This window comes from Bos indicus, chromosome 4 (genome assembly GCF_029378745.1).
Source record: "Bos indicus isolate NIAB-ARS_2022 breed Sahiwal x Tharparkar chromosome 4, NIAB-ARS_B.indTharparkar_mat_pri_1.0, whole genome shotgun sequence".
Classification (NCBI taxonomy): domain Eukaryota; kingdom Metazoa; phylum Chordata; class Mammalia; order Artiodactyla; family Bovidae; genus Bos; species Bos indicus.
In genome coordinates, this window is record NC_091763.1 from 96,187,253 (window position 1) to 96,207,550 (window position 20,298).

At 51.7% G+C, this 20,298-nt stretch overlaps 1 protein-coding gene across 1 annotated transcript in view; it reads right to left on the bottom strand.

Annotated features, from left to right (window-relative positions):
• Positions 1 to 20,298, bottom strand: part of PLXNA4 (plexin A4) — a 481,515-nt gene that overhangs the window by 27,465 nt on the left and 433,752 nt on the right. The window contains exons 22-25 of the mRNA XM_070788177.1: positions 17,191 to 17,459; positions 13,976 to 14,042; positions 13,062 to 13,208; positions 8,023 to 8,182 (exon numbers count right to left, since the gene is read on the bottom strand). Of these exons, the coding sequence (XP_070644278.1) occupies positions 8,023 to 8,182; positions 13,062 to 13,208; positions 13,976 to 14,042; positions 17,191 to 17,459 (643 nt within the window). The remainder of the gene's footprint in view (positions 1 to 8,022; positions 8,183 to 13,061; positions 13,209 to 13,975; positions 14,043 to 17,190; positions 17,460 to 20,298) is intronic.

Below are 20,298 nucleotides of genomic sequence, written 5' to 3' on the forward strand. Positions count from 1 at the left end.
TCCTGTGCTCCTTCAAGACCTGCTCTTGACAGAGGTAGGGGCCATGGAGCTCACATTGGGACCAGGAACAGCCAAGGTCAAAGATCAAAGCTGCTGGCTTCCCTCTGTCCCAGGAAGAGTCCAGCCCACAAAGTCCAGCCAGCATGGCTGGCTTCGTGAACCCTCATCCCTACCCAGTGGTAGAGAGCCCCAAGGGTGGGGTGGGCCAGTTGAGGGCAAGGCAGACCTGCAGTCTTCAGGTCTGGTGTCCTTGGCAGTGTGGGCGGCTGGTCAGGTCACGAGGCCCCCGAGCAAGGGCATATCTAATTTTGTGCTCTGGGTACTTCTGCATATTCAACATAGGCTTAGTCCTAATAACAGTAATGGAAATCAACAGTATCCAGGTCTCCTCATCCCAGGTTCAGCATTCTTTCCACCAAATAGGCTCCTTCTGTCTTGCCTATGAAAACAGCACTAAAAATATCTCTCTTTTGTGTCCACACCTTACTGTGTACCAGGTGACCCTGTTAGAACAGCCGGGGGGCAAAGTGACAGCTGGGCCAAGGGCCAGTGTCCTCTGGATGAATGCCCAGCTGCCTGGACAGCTTTGCCTGCCCACGGGACCCAGTGAGACTGGAAAATGCCTCAAGGCACCAAATGATGGGAGCTCGGTGATGGTCCCAGTGAATCCCGAGACAGGGACTCATCACCCTGCCCACGCTGGACCAGGTCATGTCCCCGCTCCCCCCAGACTAGGACACAGGAGGCATCTCCTACGGCCACCATGGTGAGAATCCACATCCGGAAAGTCTTAGAGCTCTAACCTCACTCACTCAAAACTGAGTGCCCACGGTGTGCTAGGCACTGTGCTGGCAGGACATTACACGGGTGAAAAAGAAAACTTCCTAACACGAAAGCCCTGGCCCCTGAAGGCCTCTGTGTGTGTGGAAGGTTATGCAGGAAAACAAAGGCGCACAGACCCAGAAAAGGGGGAGGGTAGAGGAGTATTTGGGGGTCGGGGAGGTGTTCTGGCCCACAGGGGCCACTTGTGTGACACTTCTAGGGATTCATGAGGATGAGTCCTTGTGGGAAGGAAGGAAGTTTGGAACTGAGTTAAGAAAGGTCTGGAATACCATTACTTTACTAATATCTTAGTCTAGTGTCTAAGGCATCTAGGGTTGTGCTGGTAAACCAGAGACGGGGGTGGATGAAAAGGAGTAGGGGAGCCCTGCCCAAGAAGGGGAGGACCTGGCCAAAGGCGGGGGTGGGGTGGCGTGGGATGCTCAGGAGATAGGATGGTACCTGGAGGTTCTTGGAGAAGAAGGGGTGGGAGCAGCAGTGGGGTGCCCCCACATTTCTGAGAGGTGTCTGGAGGAATAGTAGGGAGCTGAGGTGTAGAGGAAGGAGGGGTTTATCTGCAGGCCAACCCTGGAGGAAACACTGGCACCCAGTACATCACTGGTCTGGCTCCTGGAAGGTCCCCTACCCACCAGCAGGTATCACTCGGAGAGGGAAACCCCCCTGGGAAGCACGATCCACTCACTAGCTCAGGGCATCATAGTGTGCATGCAGACAGGTGCACACGCATGTGCATGCACACACATGCATAGTCACACACATGCACACACGCACGCATATACTCACACAAGCACCTCATTTCACCCCCTAAGGCTCTGCAGCCACCAAACTCTGCCTGCCCCGGCCCCTAGTCCAATCTTTGCATCAGCCTCTCTCCTCAGACCCATCACGGGAAGCTTTAGGAGGGGGTGAGCTAGAGGGATGAAGGAGGTGCCCACCAGGCTGGTTAGAACTGGCTGAGTCAACCCTTCTGATCCACAGGGAACCAACTTCGGAACTAGCTGCCTGCACTCCCACTCCAGGTAGCCTTTCTTTCCTGCCGGGTGCTGAGCAGGATCTCAGCAGGTGCACACGCCAGCCTGCACAGGGCCCTCTCTACCTCCCAAACCAGGGTCCCGAGCAGAAGGCTAGAGGAGGAGACACAACTCTACTGCTGCACACCTGTCTGCAGGTGAGCCCCAAGGAGAACACCTGGCAGGGAGCCTGGATGCCCTCGGCACCCAGCCACTCCGAACTGTGGGAGGGAGCAGCTTCAGAGAAGAGTGGGGAGAGGCCAGAAGAGAATCAGTGTCAATGCAAATAGTTGGGAAATTGACTCAGGAATTGGGGGAGGGCATCTAAATATAATTTGTTAAAAGAGGAATAATTTTATGGTGAGAGCAAATTCTAAAATATAAAATAAGTGAACTAGGAAATGTGGTGTTTAAAAGAAGAAATCCCTAAATCGAACAGTGCCATCTACTTTCAAGCCCTAGGTCTTTGCAAACTGTAAAGTGCGGTGCACCAGCTAGTTGTCGCTTTGGGGAAGTCTGGAGAGCTAAAGGAAAAAGTGGGCTGTGCTCCGCTACTTGATTTAAGAGAGGTGAGCTAGAGCTTAATGGATATTCTTGAACATGGAATAATATGGAGGCTCTGGTGGTGCTCCAGGGTGGTGTGCCATGCTGTGCTGTGTCGAAGAAGAGTTAAGAGGCAAGAGATGGGCGGCTGGAAGGAGGAAAGGTGACCCAGGTATTCATATGCATATCACCAAGGGAAAATTGCTGGCTCTGACCTCTTCACAGCTCAGCCTGCAGCCCCCTGCCCTACTCCAGGCTCCAAGCACAAAGGACAGACACACTCACAATCCAATTTGCTATACTTCCACCTTCCAGGGAGAGAAGGAGGTGAAATAAAAAAGAAAAAAAAATCCCATTATCTTTATCTGTCCTTCCCATCAGGTGCAGCGAAAAATGCAAACTGGGGCGACAGCTGCTGTGAACTCTTTATATTTCACTCAGAAGATAGTGTATCTTTTTGTTGCATACAGGAATTAGTTATTTGAAAAAATATACCCTTTCAGACAGAAGGGGTGGCGGAGTTCTGGGGCTATTGATGGGGCATTTGCATTAAACCAGAGGAACTGGGAGGTCATGGCCTGTGGAGGAGCTTGTGAGGGAAGGGAACGGTTGTTCTCTTCACTTCCTGCTGTGTGACCAGGGCCCAGGCTCTGTGCCTCTCTGAGCTACAGAGTCTCCTCCTGTGCAGTGGAACAGAATTGCATCAATTATGTCCTCCGGGGAATGAAGAGAGGAGACAAAGAGTCCCTTGGCTCAGAGAGAGCAGTGTCCAGCCTCCTTCTACTGTGCAAAGAAGTGAGGAACTCTTAGCCGTATGGCTCCCTCTGCGCTGGGCATTTCCCCAGGGCAGGCTCTTATGAGATGCTGGTTGAGGAGTTTGGTGGTGTAACAGGGTTGTGGTTTATTTGGTCACTGAGTCGTGTCTGACTCTGTGACCCCATTGATGGTAGCCCACCAGGATCCTCTGTCTGTTGGATTTCCCAGCAAGAATACTGGAGCAGGTTGCCCTGACCTCTCCAGGAGATCTTCCTGACCCAGGGATCCTACATTGGTAGGCAGATTCTTTATCACTGAGCCACCACTGAAGTCCAGCATAAGGGAGTACCTACAACCAATACCTGTGGGTGGAAAGGGGCATCAACTTGGCGAGGACAGCCTCACATATAACAAAGCGGGGAGCCCTAGCACTGTGCTTTCAAAGCTCCCAAGGCCCACTGGTCCCAGCATAGTCCTTAACTCCTGCCCTGGGATGTCTTCCCTTCCCTGGATTCCAAGAGACTGAAACAAAGGCAGGTTCTGTGTCCTTCGCTTTGACTCTTACAATGGTTAGTTCTATCATATGTCAACTTGTCTGGGCCACAGTGCCCACCCAGATAGCTGGTTAAAAATTATTCTGGATGTTTCTGTGAGGGTGTTTTTGGATGACATTAATATTTAAATTGGTTGGCTTTGAGTAAAGTGGATTGCCCTCCATAATGTAGGTGGACCTCTTCTAATTAGGCGAAGGCCTGAGTAGAACAAAAGATTGACCTCCCCTGAGCAGGGGGGACTTCTGCAGCAGATGCCTTTGGACTTGAACTGTAACATGGCTCTTCCCTGGGTCTCAAGCCTGCTGGTTTTCCCTATAGATTTTGGACTTAACAGCCTTCATGCTAGACACTGAATGTTTGTATCCCCCCAGAATTCATATGTTGACTCCTAACCCTCAATGAGATGGCATTTAGAAGCGGGGCCTTTGGGAGGGTGCCTGAGGTCATAAGGGTGGAGCCCTCATGAATGGGATTAGTGTCCTTATAAAGAGGATCCCAGAATGCTCCCTGGAGAAGAAAATGGCAACCCACTCCAGTACTCTTGCCTGGAAAATCCCATGAACAGAGGAGCCTGGCAGGCTATAGTTCATGGGGTACAAAGAGTTGGACATGATTGAGCGACTGAGCACATGTTTTCTTGCCCACTTTCTGTCATATAGTCCCAATAAGAGGATGGACACCTATGAACCAGGAAGTGGGTTCTCACTGGATACTAAATCTGCTGACACCTTGATCTTGGACTTCTTAGCTGCAAGAATTGTGAGAAATTATTTTCTGTTGTTTATAAGTCAAGCAGGCTATGGTATTCCATTATCCCGGCCCAGACAGATTCCTCCTGGTCCATTATTAATGAAATCCTCCATAACTGCATGAACCAATTCCTTCAAATAAGCCTTTCTCTATATAAACATATCCCATCCCATTGGTTCTGTTTCTCTGGAGAACACTGGCTAATACAGTTCCCCATCTTGGCTCCTCAATGCCTGGAGAAGCTGGTGGAGTGGGCAGGGTAGGAGAGCTTCAGTCCCAGGAACAATGAACAGAAGTGTTGGGAATGGGGGACTAGGCCAGGCCAGGCGCCACAGTGATGATGAAAGGCAGGGGAAGGAGTTGGGGCTGGATGTACTTAGGATAATTACAGAGGTGGTTTAAAATGTCTTTGTTTCCTTCTAAGCTGGCTTGGGACAGATGTCCATGCCTTGCCAGGATGGGGAGGGCAGTCTTTGCCCAATGCCCTCAGCTATGGAAAGAGGCAGCATGGAGGGAAATGAAGTGGAGGGGTATGCTTGGCTGTCTTGCCTCCAATGCATGTGCCTCAGAGACTTCTCTGTGCCTACATGCTATGTGTCCCTTTGTTGCTGTTGTTGTTTAGTTGTCCAGTTGTGTCTGACTCTTTTATGACCCCATGGATTGAGATTTTCCAGGCAAGAATACTGGAGAAGGTTGCCATTTCCTTTATCCAGGGGATCTTCCCAACCCAGGGATCGCACTCATGTCTCCTGCCTGCATCTCCTGCATAGCAGGCAGATTCTTTACCACTGAGCCACCAGGGAAGCCCGTATGTCCCTTTGGCACAGATGAATTTTTGATAACAATCTCACCTTATATTTGTAAACTGCTTTCAGGTTTCAAGGCACTTTCACCTACACAATGGGAGAAACTTGCCTTGCCTCTCTCTCCCCACGGAGGCCATGCAACTGAGTGGGAGCAAATCTTATGGAAGAAGCATTTGGGTCTCTGAGGAGGCCCTATTTTATTTGTTATGGAATCTGGCTTTGGTAGAAAGAAGACCAGAGTTGCGGGGACAGCTCCAGACCCTTCATTTAATAGAAAAGAAGGAAATTCCTCAGAAGAGCATCCATCATGGGAGGCCTTTGTGAGAAGTTCAATATGATGCCACTTCTCCAGGAAGACAAGGCCCCAGATGCTCAAATTGTCTCCTTCCTTTGGTTTCTCCCCTTTACCCTGCCTTCTGTGAAGCCTCATCCATCCAGCGATCCTGCATCCTCCCCAGCAGCTCCTGTGATGAGAAAGATGGCTCCTTTGCCCTCTTGGAACCTGGTGAGCACCATGCCCCTGGCCTGAGCAGCCTCTAACTCGAGAGAGTAGCAACTCTTGGGCGGGCCCTGTTTGCTGCATAGCCCTCAGGCTTCCTTCACTCATGGTGGATGGCAGGAAGTGGACAGCAGGAAGTGGATGGCAGGAAGTAGACAGCAGGAAGTGGATCGTAGGAAGTGGATGCCAGGAAGTGGCCACAGCTGCTTTGGATACTGCTGCCTCCATTCCAGATTCATTACATCCTTTCATCAACAATCTGCTTTGCTGGACTTGCACCCGACAAATGTTCTAAAGTTAAAAGCAGTTCCTCCCCCTCCTAAGTTCTGGGTGTATGGCTTCCAGGTGGGGATGGTTGATCCTGAACAATATCTATCTACCAGCCTTGACATGGTCTCTCTCCCCCATGGGAGGTCAGCCCATTCCCAAGCACCAGAAGTACACAGTTCTGTATGCACCCACCCAGTGAGCTCTTGCCATGTTCTAAACTAAGGCACAAGCTTTTGAAACTCACCTTCCAGCATGAAGATAAAGGTTCTTATAATAGTTCCTCCTCTTGGCCCTGCTAGGCCAGGGCTCTCCTCCCACCCATATTGCAGATGAGGACTTTGATAAGCCATGGCTCTCACAGACGGATAAAAGGCATGGTGAGTACTACCTGGTGACCGTAGTAAACTCAGTTCTCCCTGGCAGACCCATGGTTGATCAGCCCACTTAATTGCTTGGGGGTAGGGACATGGGGGTCTTCCTTCCCTGGCACTATCTTCTCTCTCACTGGTACTATAACTGAGCCTTTGACTCCATCAGTCTGTGGGATCTTCCTGGTGGTAGACTCCCCCCCACACAGACACAAATGGCCACTCCAACTCTAGGGGCCAGCACTGGGGACATACTCGCCTGGTACCCTCTACCCTGAGGATCTCACAGATGCTTCCTCCTTGTCCCAGAAACATACAGAGACAGCTCCAAAGGGAAGGGGAGAATGTGCTCGGTCAGTCTGTCCCTCTGGGCTGCGAAGCTCCAGGCACAGGGCCAAACACATCCTGCCAAGAGCCAACCAAGAGGAGAGGTGGGGCAGGGGGGAGGGAAGGAGTAAGAATTGAGGTGAGTGAACTTCCTGATCCTGAGTCTTTAGGCATCAGAATTTGGTGTGTTGGCGGGGGGTTGGGGGGGTGGGGGGGGAGGGGTGGTGGTGAGACAGTGGGAGGGGATGAAAATTCCCCATGGATTTTAGAAAATAGCACAGATGCCCATCTGCCTTGGATGGCTTAGCTGAAGCCAGCTTAGAAGCCAGATGGATGCATTAGGGGCCTCTGGAGGTCTTCTCCCCTCTATGTTGCCATGAATTTCCAGACTCAACCATGTACACACCTAGACACCTTTCCCTCCATGCCCAGGATCAACAGGCACATACCATTTCCTCACCAGTATTATCTTCATAATCAGAAATAATAGTGGCCAATGCTTCCTAGGAGGCACTATGTACCAGGCAATACATTAAAAGCTTCTATATGCATCCTCTCTTTTCATTCTTACAATGAGGCAGGCACTATTATTTGTCTCCATTTTATAGGCAAGGAAACTAAGGCACAGAAAGGTTAAGTAACTAGACCAAGCTTACACAGAACTCAGTGGAACCAGGACCCAAACTCAGGCAGGTGTGATGCTGATCCATGATGCCAAACTGCCTCTCTTCAGCCCTGGCCTCTTTGGAGCCTGGGGCTCCCCACTAGGATTTCCCCAGGTCGCTGAGTGTCTTATTAAACACGCAGGCAAGCTGTAACTGGATCTAAGTTCAGCTGGCCCTAAGTGGCAAGCCCTTGTTTATATAGGCTATGCGATCTATTCATGGAACATTCAAATAAAATGTCACCCTGCTCCACAGTAGGCTGTCATATCTCATTTTTCTCTATCCTCCCTCCATCACTGACCCAGATCCCTCCTGCTTTTGGTAGTCAGCAAAAATTAGAGGCACAGCACAGAGGCAAAGGGAAAGGCCTGGGGGCACAGAGAAGGTGGTGGCAAGACCTTGGGCCACGCGGATTCAGACTAAATTCTCTGCTGCCACCCCTCCGCTGCTCAAAAGACCCCAGAAGCAGACTGTGGTCCCCTCTCTGCTTATTTCTCACTAAGTGGCCATGAAGAAGCAGCCCCTGGGCTCCTGGGGGCCATGCATACCTGTTCTGTGCACCCTAGCTCCACTGGTGGGTAGGAGGGGCTTCTGACCAGTCAAGGACAGCCTCCTGGGTGGGCTGCTTACTCACCTAGGTCCATGTCTGCAGCTTTGGGCCGGTGGGAGCAGGGCACATTCTTGAAGATGGCATCCAGAATCTTCTCCTTGACCTGAGTAATGGTGTCGCAGTTGAGGATCTTCACTGGGACCTCGGGACTGTTGGCATTGTCAGGGTTGACACAGCTCAGGACCTGGTAGAGTGGAGAGAGGAGGCACGTGGGGAGGGCAGCATGGAGGTCCCAGGGATCACCAGCAGCAGCCCGAGGTCCTCTCCTGAAGGGCTCCCATCTCTGCGGGTTGGACTGGAGTAGGGTAGGGTGACCCCAGCTAAGCCCTCTTCCCTTCCCGTCCCCACAAGCAACAGGAAGGTACCACTTCGGCGTCACTGCAGGAGTAGGAGCTGCGTATTTAATTCCTCGCCACAAAAGACTCCATTAAAACCCTGATTTATCAGGGGAGTGATGTCCAAGCAGGAGGAGGCAGCGAGGGGCACTGTGTCTGAGAACGGACGCTACTGCATGCCCCACTGTCTCACACACATGCGCTGGGCACCACCTCCATGTACACCCAGACCCTCACCCACCCCGAGACCCCTGCCCCATCCCTGCGTGTCAGTCTGTCTTTCTCGTCACTCTGTCTCTCACACTCTAATGGGAAGCTGGCTCCTTTCTCCAAAGATTTCATATGCTTTGATTTTTGTGCAGGTTCCAGGCTGATTGGAGGTTGGAGAATCTGTAAGAAGCTTAATGTGATCTTTAAAAAATAAAAAGATGCCCTCTAAAAACTTCAGGTTCAGGCCACCCGCAAGCCCGTCCTGGCTCCGACCTGGTGTTGGGGGAGGAGGCCACTCCAGCCCAGGACTTCAAATTCTCTTTTTGGAACTAGTTGGGTAAGCCAAGACTCTGCCTAAATCACCAAGCTATACTTTTTCCTTTAAAATGTTCTGGACCATTTCTAACAGCTTTGAGTCTCTTGCTGTTCTCAACGTGGGCTCTCTCTACATGGTGAGACTGCAGAATCCTTTTCAGGGGGTGGGCAGGGGGGGAACCAGAGCTGGTCGGGCTGTGTGCTCTGGGTCATAGGTGCTGTCAAGTGGCCCTGCCAATCCGGGCTCCTGCACCCTCTGCCTGACCCTGCGACCTGCGCCCTTTGTGAGTTTCCGTCTCAGAACTTTCACTGCATACCCACCCCCCGCAACCATTTCCCAACTGCATGTCTGGTTCACAGATTCAGACAATGGCCTTCCACCCCCCACCCCTCTCCTGCTCCATGTGGCGGCAATCAGAGCCCTGGCCCCTGGACGTCTGCCTTTCATTAGCGACCAGACTGCTGTGAGCTCAAACCAGAACATGCTTATTCCATTAAAAAGAAGGAAACCTCCTAAATCTATAAAACCAAACTCTCACCCTCAAAATGTCTTAAATCGAAAACAATGGTGGAAGGAACTCTGGACCACGCACTCCTCCTGCATGCATTCTCCAAACCATTCCCTTCCAAGAGCCTTCTGGGCCCCCCTCCGGGCCCCCTCAGCCTGGCCATCTGTGCTGCTCTGTGCTGCCCTGGGCTCCTGTGCTCCGGGCCACGTAGGAGGAGGGAAGTTGATCTCCCCAGGCAGCATCACAGCTTTATCCGGGCTGTGAGACCACGAGGCAGAGGCTGCCACCTGAGTTTGTGCCCCCACACCGCCCCCATCTCGACATTTCTGCTTGCCCCTGGAGTTCACGGTGGCCCCACAGGAACAGCTTTGTGGAGTGCTTCAGGGCATCTGGACAGGCAGTAGTGGTCCCATCGAGGGACAGGGTTCCCAGTCACAGGCCAAGCCCCAGCTCCCCGGGAAGTTCCTTTCCCCATGTCCATGCCTCTGGGCTATCTCAGAGCAAACTGCCTGGGGTCTGTTCTGCTAGGTCATTGCTTCTCAAACATTCCTGTGACTAGGATCACTAAAATAGTTATAAAGTGTTAGTTGCTCAGTTGTGTCTGACTCTTTATGACCCCGTGGGCTGTAGCCCACCAGGCTCCTCTGTCTATGGAATTTTCCACGCCAGATCCTGAAGTGGGTAGCTGTTCCCTTCTCCAGGAGATCTGCCCGACCCAGGGATCAAACCCAGGTCTCCTGTATTGCCGGCAGATTCTTTACCATCTGACCCACCAGGGAAGCCCATATTACTAAAGGGTTGTGTTAAAATGCAGATTCTGACTTGGGAGGTGGAGGACCAGGCCTAAGACTCTGCTTTCAGACAGGCTCCCAAGTGAGCACCTAGCACTCTAGCGGGCTCCCAGCTAGGCTCTTGGGCACTCCCAGCAGCAGGGTCCTAGGCATGCTAGTCTAGGTTCAATCTAATTCATCACTCAGCATAGAGGAGGAGCATCTGACTGTCAAGTGATGCTTGCTGAGCCTCTCAGCACCTGTCTCACTCCCGCCTAGCACAAGGTTACCATCAGCTGGACCACAGCGCCCTGGGCTCCTCCAGTCATGCTGAATTCTAGGATGGCCTGGACTTTATTTGACCCCTTCATCTCGATTCTCAGATCAGCCCTGTCTGCTGCTAACACACTTTCTTCCTGACCCCTCCTCACCAATGACCAGACTGCTCCCCCTTCCACAGGAGGGGGTTTCCTCTCACAGGCCTGAGGGTGGCTATTAAATCTCCCAGCAGCCATTTTTTTCTCCAGGCAAGACGGTTGCAATTTCCTTCCCCTTCCCTCACGGTGCCTCTTCCCCAAGTGTTTCTACCTCAGTGGATGCACTTCCCTGACCCACTCCAATTTCCTCACAATCTCTTGAAGTCAAGTCATCTGCAACCGAGCTGGGTGTGCCAATAGTTTGGCCTCTGGTATAAAGGATGCTGCAATCTGGGGACACAGTGTTATTATAACTCATTGCGTTGGCGTCAATATTGGGGAACCACTGATGAGATGGGAAAGAAAGGGATCTGAGAGGGAGAGACCAGGCAGGAGACATTTCAAGAGTAGTTTTTCTAGCTCATTAAGAAATCTATTCAGGTATCTATTTTTGGAAGTTTTTTTCTCTTTTCCCTTTCCCATGTTAATCAGAGACTCTAACTCTCCCCTGTAGCAGACCACGACAGTAAGGAAGCTGGGCCCTCACGCAGACATGGCTGCCTCGAAGCCTTGTCAACTGAGCCAATCCTGGCAGATCCATTGAGATGCCTGCTCGGATCCCCAGCAGGATGGCCCTCTGAGGATGGAGTGGGACAGGTGCATATGGTTGCATCACTGCCAGCCAGCAGGACCAGCTGTGTTCAGAGTGGCCAGGAGATCTCCCCAGCTGGCTTCAGGGTCTGGGATTCGTCCTCAGCTCAGGGCTTCTGCCCAGTTCTGCCTTGCCTCAGGCTGTTGTGTATCTCATCTCCTGATAAGTGCATTTTAAACTCGTCTATTCTCTGTCCTTCTTAATGGTCCAACTGGATGTGAGCTGAGCACTAAAGAATTGATGTTTTAGAATTGTGGTGCTGGAGAAGACTCTTGAGAGTCCCTTGGACAACTAGGAGATAAAACCAGTCAATCCTAAAGGAAATCAACCCTGAATACTCATTGGAAGAACTGATGCTGAAGCTCCAAAACTTTGGCCACCTGAAGAGAAGAACTGACTCACTGGAAAAGACCCTGATGCTGGGAAAGATTGAGGGCAAGAGGAGAAGGGGGGTGACAGAGGATAAGATGGTTGGATGGCATCACTGACTCAGTTTGACATGAATTTGAGCAAACTCCAGGATATAGTGAAGGGCAGGGAAGCCTGGCCTATTGCAGTCCATGGGGTCAACAAAGAATTGTACTTAGTGACTGAACAACATTCTCTGTCCATTTCTGTCTCTTCCACCTCCATTCTTGGGCTCCCTCCATGTACCACCCTCCACAGCTATTTTTTGTCTCATTTTCTCACTCTGGGCTTCCCTTGTGGCTCAGCTGGTAAAGAATCTGCTTGCAATGAGGGAGACCTGGGCTTGATCCCTGGGTTGGGAAGATCCCCTGGAGAAGGCAAAGGCTACCCACTCCAGTGTTCTGGCCTGGAGAATTCCAAGGACTGTATAGTCCATGGGGTCGCAAAGAGTCAGACATGACTGAGCGACTTTCACTCACTTCTTCTACCTTCTTTCCTCTTTCCTGGAGAAGGCCTGGTGGGAGATCAGAGCTCTCTCCCAGAAAAGCCCAAGAGTGAGCTCCCTGGCCTGGAAAGAGAGTGGGCACCAGCAGACAGTCAGGGGGGAAAGAGGAGCAGGACTCACATGAGCCAGCAATGGGGAGCCTTGACCCTGGGCTCAGGGCTTTGTACACCTGATCACACTCCATCTTCTGGACAGCTCTGGGAGGTAAATAGTGCAATTATCCCTGTTTTATTATTATCCTATTTTTTCAGCTAAAGATCCCAAACTCAGATTTTTTTTTAAGAGTCATGCCCCAAATCTCCCAGCTGGTCAGAAGGAATCAGGGCTCCAATCCAGGTGTGCCTGGTTCCAAACCACGTGCTCCTAAGTGCTGAGCTTTGTGGGGATAACTGTTTCTAGCAGGAAAGGGAGTATAAGCTTGACTGAGGGTGGATACAGGTGTCCACCTGTTCCCTGGACACACACCTTAAACAGATCAGCCGAGCATCCTATCCTACAGCCTGAGTCATTCAAGTGTGGGCTTCGGGACCATGAGCAACCATTTTTGGCTTTCCCCTCTTCATACGCTACCTGCTACTATTTGGAACTGATCTGCAAAGCATGGGTTCTTCACTGGGAGAACTGTTAAGAAAGTGTCATTCCTTGGGCTCATACTCAGCCAGCTTTTGGCAAGGGGTTACCACCTTACAATCCAGGTTACCAGCCTGGAAGTACATTGGTCTCTGGCTGTTGCTCAGATATGTCTGAGACACTGGTCCCCTGGTGTGTTGGGATGAGGAAGTCGGGGTGGTGCCATGCACAGGGGGAAGGCCAGGCTGGCCCTGTGTAGTGGGGACCCGAGAGGCGGCTTGTCAGCATTCCCAGCATCCCCTGGGCTGGGCAAGGGCTGCACAGGACCAGGGTGGGATCAGAGTCACGGGGAGGAGCCAGGAGGCTGGCTTACCAGGGTCTTGTAGTCGATCTGCTGGCGGATGAGCTTGTCCTCACTCAGAGAGTAGCGGGCCTCACCTGTGATGGCATCGATGGGCCCCTTCTCCATCTGCTGCTTGATAGCGCAGAACAGCGAGAAGAGGGGCTCCCCAGCACACTCCTGCATATGGAGGAGAGCCGTGCTGGGAGGACCCCACATGTGTGGAGCCTGGCCTCCCATGGCCTCTGTCTCTCCTCTGCTTTCCACTTCTCTGTCTTGATTCTCTTCTGCTCCCCTTCTTGTTCTTTCCCACTTCTGTTCTACAGCCCTCTCTTCATGTTTCTGGCCCCACACCCCTGTCTGTCCCTCTCCCAGTTCCCCGCTGTACCCTGCTTTCTCTGCTGCCCCATCAAGGAACAGAGGTCAGTCCTCAGCGGTGTGAACTCCTTACAAGTCAGTAATTGGAGGCCGAGCAGCTCTTCCGCCTCCCAGTCACATTTGCAGTTTAACTGCCACCACACGTGCTTCTCTACCTGCCCAGAGCCCTCATCAGCATCAGTAAGTACCAAGCTGGGGCCAGGGCAGGAGGAGAGCAAGAGGAAAAGAAGGGGTGAACTGTCTTCAGCTTGAAATGGGAACGCAAAAGAAGGGGTGAACTGTCTTCAGCTTGAAATGGGAACACAAGGGTCTTCTTAGAACTCATCTCCCCTCACCTGGGAGAAAGTGGGGACCGTGCCTCTCAAGCCAGTCCTGACTGTGGGGCTCTGTCTCCTGAGATGGTCAGGAGCCTGTTCCCTCCATGACTATGAGGAGGGAAACACCATTTCTCGGTGGGATTCTAGGAGCTAGGCTGTGGTATCTGTGAACTTGGGAGCTTGCAGGTTGGTGCCCAGGCTGGTGGGGAAGCTGAGGCAGGCCCAGAGATTCCCTCCCGCATCCAGTCATACCTTGAGGAACTTGTAGAGCAGGAAAGTGAACCAGTTGGTCAACATCTTCTCGGCCACTGATTCAGTCCTGGCAGCAGTCATGGAGGGACCCAACAGAGCAAGACAGAGACAGAGGCAGCTGGTCAGACCTCAAGGGCAGGAGGGCAGGAACTCTACTTGGAGCTTGCTGCTTAAGGCTTTCAGAAATCTTAAGACCGTAAGGGATACCTGGAAGCTCCAATACTTTGGCCACCTGATGCAAAGAGCCAACTCATTGGAAAAGACTCTGATGCTTGGAATGATTGAAAGCGGGAGGTGAAGGCGGGGATGGGATGAGATGGTTGGATAGTGTCATCAACTCAATGAACATGAGTTTGAGCAAATTCCTGGAGATAGTGAAGGACAGGGAAGCCTGGTGTGCTACAGTCCATATGATGGCAAAGTTGGACATGACTGAGCAACTGAACAACAAGAAGGGATACCTGAGTTCCATGGACTCCTAGACACATCATAATGATTAAGATAATTAATAAGATAAGCTTTGCCTACCAAGCTGGGAGATAACTTTCTGGGTGTAGACTCCTCAGTGGGTTTCTGTGAGAATATGCTAGAACATCATGTCCAACTGTCCAAGAGCACTTTCTGTGTTGTCCAACCTGGTAGCCACCAGCCATAGAGGACTTGAAATGGGGAGAGGCAGAATTTTTTATTTTATTTGCTTTAACTTAGATTTAAATAGTCACATATGGCTCATAGCTATCACACTGACAAACATCTTAGAGAAATTTATAAGATAGGTGTGTTCCTTAGAGTAAGAAAAGAAAAAAGAACCCCTGAGACACTCATTTGGCTGGGGATGGAAAAGAAGGTGACAGGGGACATGGGTCATGGAAAAAGGCCAGATAGACCAGACCGAGACCATCCCTTAAGCTAAAGGCTCCCAGAGTAAGTAGTAACAGGGAGCTGAATCTTAGCTCATTCCAATAGATATCCAAATTGTCCTATTTAAAAGGCTTCCATGGACTTTGGAACTTCTCCTGGGAGCCTTTCTAGAGTTTTATTTGCAATGATAGTGATTTCATTCTTGAGTCTAATTTGCATCTTTCATGCTACTACCCAAACCCATTTTTTCTTTTTTTTTACTTTGGAAAGTGAGAACATCACAGCAGCATGACCAACTAAAGGACACTTTTGGTTGCATTCACTTAACAGAAAAACTACATTCAAACTTGCAGTAAGAGTGTGGCCAGTTCCAGAGAGAAAGCTTGTATCAGGTATGTCTGGATAGAGTTGAAAGTTGCAGTTGCCAGAAGATACTAACACCTCAACTCTCAAGGTGGTTGGACAGCTGCCAGCACTAAATGAAGCTGAGAAGAAGGAAAACTGTTGAAAGGAGGAGAGCAGCCAAGGACAAGAAGAAGAAAAGGAGACATAGGAGAGCAGGAGGGAGAGAGGGCATCTGGGAGAGAGCCAGTGGACAACGAGAGCAGGAAATACAAGGATCCAGAGTGAGACCTCGGCGGCAAGTTGTTAAGTTGTTGGTGGGAGTTCTGGCGGGCGGTGGCAACCCTAGAATTATCCTGGTGGGTGGCTGCATGGTGAAAATAAAACAAAAAGCAAAATAATCTACCTTGCTGCTTCTAAAGCTGTATGATTGTGCCTATATGGAGCAACCTTTTGGAGCTGTGCCTGGCAAATGCCCACTGCACCAGGAAAAAGCCAGAAGTAAACACTTCACAGAGCCAAGACTACCCACTGGACTGAGCGGGAAGCCCTGCCTCCCACTCAGAGACCAAGGATGGAAGGCAGGGGCCAGGCAGAGGCAGGTGATAAGTGGGGTGGTCCAGGCAGAGGGCTAGACGTCATAGCTTGATGTGGGGGAAGGCAGGTTCCAACCTCATCTATGCAAAGGCTAAAGGAAATGGAATAATAGCCTGGAGGAGAAATGGTCTTCAAGTGCATGGACAGTTTGAATGGAAGACCCTGGTGCCTCAGTGGCAAAGAACCTGCCTGACAATGCAGGAGACAGAGGGTCGATCCCTGGGTCAGGAAGATCCCTTGGAGAAAGAAAGGCAACCCACTTCAATATTCTTGCCTGGGAAAGTTCATGGACAGAGGAGCCTGGTGGGCTAGAGTCCATGGGGTCACAAAAGATCTGGACACCACTTAGTGGCTGAACAACAACATCAGACAGAGGCAGAGGGTCTCTGTTTCCTCAAGCAAAGCCATGGTATATGGTTATGTCTGCACATATGACCATGCAGATTCCAAACAGTGTCAAGGATGAGGCATCCATGGTTTTGAAAGGTGGACCTGGAATTGGCAGAACCCACAGCAGATGCCAGGAAATACATGCTGTGTTGCATCAGGCAAGTTGTCACTAAAGACCTTGAACTCAAACGCTGACTGGACCAGTGCTTCTCGAATTTTAATACACATTCAGATCCCCTAGGTTCCTCACTAAAGTGCTGATTCTGATCCGGTAGGTGTGGGGTGACCTGAGGATCTGCATTTCCACCAAACTCTGGGTCAAGCTTCTGTTGCTGGCCCCGGACAGCAGTGAGAATTACAAGGGGCTGAAGTCTGCCATCTTGAAATGGTGAGGTGGGTGCCCAGAGAGGCCCTGGGGCATCTCTTCTAATTCAAGTTCAGTCATGGAAAATCCCATGGACTAAGGACCCTGGTAGGCTGCAGTCCATGGGGTTGCTAAGAGTCAGACACGATTGAGCGACTTCACTTTCATTTTCATGCATTGGAGAAGGAAATGGCAACCCACTCCATTGTTCTTGCCTGGAGAATCCCAGGGACGGCGGAGCCTGGTGGGCTGCCGTCTATGGGGTCGCACAGAGTCGGACACGACTGAAGTGACTTAGCGGCAGCGGCAGCAGCGTGGAAAAGGTGACGGGATGGAAAAATGACCTCTGAAGAATCCATAAGAGAAAAATTCTGGTAGAAAGGCTCAATCAGGGGAGTGTAAGGGCAGAAGGAAGAGAATGGAAAGTCAATAGAGGGGCAGAAGAAAAACCGTGGGGCAAGAAGATGAGCTTGGTTAAGTCACAGGTAACACAAGGGGCAAGTTCTTCTAAGAGGGCATGGGTCCACCCCAGCCTCTGGCCAGGTCAGTGCTGGACCCTGGGGGACTTGGCTGCTCCTGGGAGATCCACCCTGGCCTCCCGAGGGCAGAAGGGCCAGGCTGGTGCGCTGGTCTGGATGGGGCCCCCGGGCCACGATCCTACCTCCTGAGCAGCAGCTTGGGATGGTTCTTGCTCTCCAGGTTCTTGTCGATGAGGTCGGCCAGCAGCTGTTTCAGCACATCGGTGGCATACTCCAGTTTGCTCTGCAGCACCGTCATGATGAGCGAGGCCACGTTGCCGCGATCGCGCATGGAAAAGCTGCGCTGAGACTCCAGCGTGCGGATGAAGGACAGCAGGAACACCTTGTTGTTGATGAGCTGAGCAAAGAGCTTCAGGCCTTTCTCCACACGCTCCTGCCGGTAGCCCGGGACCTGCAGGGGAGACCCAGGGGTGCGGGAGTCTTAATTGCCTCCCACAATGGGGTGAGGCAGGCCGAGCGCCAGGGATGCCCCAAGGGGTTGGCTGTGCACAGTGTGGAGCCTCCCAACTCCCGTTCACTCATGACAGGCCACATGGCTGATGCCACCAAGCCTTTATCTAGAGCCAGGCACTATACTGGGTGCCTACCTAACCCGTGTCACAGCCCACGAGCCAGGTCACTGTCTCCAGAGGCAGGGAGAGCGTCATCGTTAGTACGGAGTTGAGAAGGGGGCCCCTCGCCAGCGGAGACCGCCATCATAGCCCCAGGTGACTCCAGGTCATGCCAGCTGACTCAGGGAGTGGGGGCTTCTGATCCCCGCCCCCTGGCTGGGGGATCACCAAACCTGCGCCTTCGGCTGACCTACTGCTGACCCGTCTCCGATGCTGGGGTTCCTGTTGACAGATCAGTGGCCTCAGAGCCAGGACTTCTGGGCTCCACAGGCACTCTAACACCCCCATGCCGTGGAAGCTCGGGCAAGTCCCTTTACTTCTCTGGGGCCCAAGTTCATTCACTTGCAAAAAGGAGAAGCTTAAGCCCAGGAGCCTCTCAGGCACTGCCTAACTCTAGCACTTGTCGTTCTAGGAATTCCTTCTGAGACCCTGCTCCATGCTGCATCTTCTGTCCATTTGGGAGATCCGTGCAAGGGTGTCCCATCCACTCAGCAAACATGAGCCAGCAACTGAGCCAGGCATGGGAGCGGCAGCTCTGAGCTGCATGAGGTCAGGCACAGTGGTACCATGTGTCATGCCCCAAATCAGAAACGGCCGGAGGTCGGGCAACAATAAGAGACCCCCAGGAACTATCGTACATTTACCCAAGGATGTGCTTCAGGGCAACAGGGATGAAGGGCCTATTGCCACTCACAACAACAGGAATGACTCTTGTAAACGTATTGAGAGAAAAAAGTCAGGTGGAAAAGAGAGCATACTGTACAATACCATTAAACCCAGATTTAAATAAAACAATTAAAATTCTTCAAAAATGGAAGTAAAAGGGTTTTCTGGGCGGTGGCTGTGACTGGAACGGGGCTCAGGGGAACTTTTGGAGACTGTGAAGTTCTCAGTCTGTGCGCTGCCTGACGGTGTGTTCACTTGGGGGAAATGTGCTGAGCTGTGTTCTGATAATTTGTGCATTGCTCTGTCCGTACATGTGTGTGTGTGTGAGTCACTCAGTCGTGTCTGACTCTTTGCGACCCCTGTAGCCCACCAGGCTCCTTTGTCCACGGAATTCTCCAGGCAAGAATACTGGAATGGGTAGCCATTCTCTTCTCCAGGGGATCTTCCCAACCTAGGGATCGAACCCGGGTCTCCCGCATTGCAGGCAGATTCTTTACTGTCTGAGCCACCAGGGAAGCCTTCTGTCTCTATGCTTCCATGAAAATAAAAAGTTCATTTAAGAAATTAAGCATAGCTTCTGCTCTGGAAGGAAGCACTGGGGGCAAGAGGCACCCACTGAAGGTGTCTTTGAAGCCTTGTCTTGAAGGATGTGTCCCCTACCCGCTGGGGGTGGGGAGGGTAAATGTGCCAGGTTTTGGGAAGGAGTGTTGTGTATGGAGCAGTAAAGGACACAGTTTCAGTGTCTGTCGAGCTTGCATTAACTCCATCACAGGCACTTATGAACTGCAGAACCCTTAGGAGATTCAGTTCCTTTATCAGTGACAAGAAGGCACTGCAGCTAATATGTATACAGATCTTATCTATGCCAAGCACGGTTCCTCATACTTTAGGAATACTGACCATGTAATCCACACAACAGCCTATGAAGCAGGGGCTGTTATTACCCCAGGGCCCCATGAGGATAAGGAACTTTCCAAGATCCCAAGACAGAAAAGTGTCAGAGCTGGGCCACAAAGTGGGCAGCGGCATGGTGTCCTTCCCCCTCCCGGGGCTTCTGAGAGCACTGAACGAGACATGTGAAAACCCTCGGCATGACCACAGTCCAGTTATTGAGTGCATCTTGCTTCTCTCTAGAGATTTTAAACTGGGGGGGATGGAGGTGGCCAGAGAAACCCTGTTGTCAAGGTCCACAAAACTGGCAGATGCAGAGCTGCAAAGTTCCTTCTGCTCATTTATGGTGCCGCCCTGTGTTCTGAGCTCAGGGCTTGGTGCTGGCTGAAGCAGAGTCCAGTCAGACCCAGGCCTTCCCCTCCGATCATCAGCCAGGAACCATGCAGTCCCTTCGGTGGGGGAACCCCTGACCCCTTAACTCTGCGGAGAAGCATGCGCACAGAACTCCTGTTGCCTGGCATCAGAAGCTCACACAGGTCAGGAACAGGCGGGTTTCCAAATTGGGTCCATTTGTTTCCTTTGCCGCTGTGCTGATACATGGAGGGCTGGTACCTCTCCAGTCAGTTCTCAGGAGAGATGGGAACTCGCCAGAGCCAGGGTGGTACTGGCTAAGGCCCCCTGGAACTCATCCTGGCTCTCAGCATAGCCCCCTCTGGCAACCCTCTCGTTCCCCAAGGTCCTCCAAGCTCAGCTTAGCTCCGGCCTGGCTCTTTGAGTCCCACACTCCACGGGGGCTCTTGAGGGAAGGGCAAGGGGGACACAGCCACCTCGCTGTCCATCAGGCAGGGCCGCAGTCTGTCCACTGTCTGTCTGTCTCCTGCTGACTCCCGCCCCGAGACAGCCCCTCCCACACACTTGCACACGCTTTACTTCCTCTCACCTTCGGACCCCTCAGAACAATCTTTCTCTAATTTGTCCTGATGAGAGATAACGCCATTTCTCAGGCTCCTGCATTGTGCAAAAGACAGTCCTGGCACATTGCACACATCAATCAAACAAAGC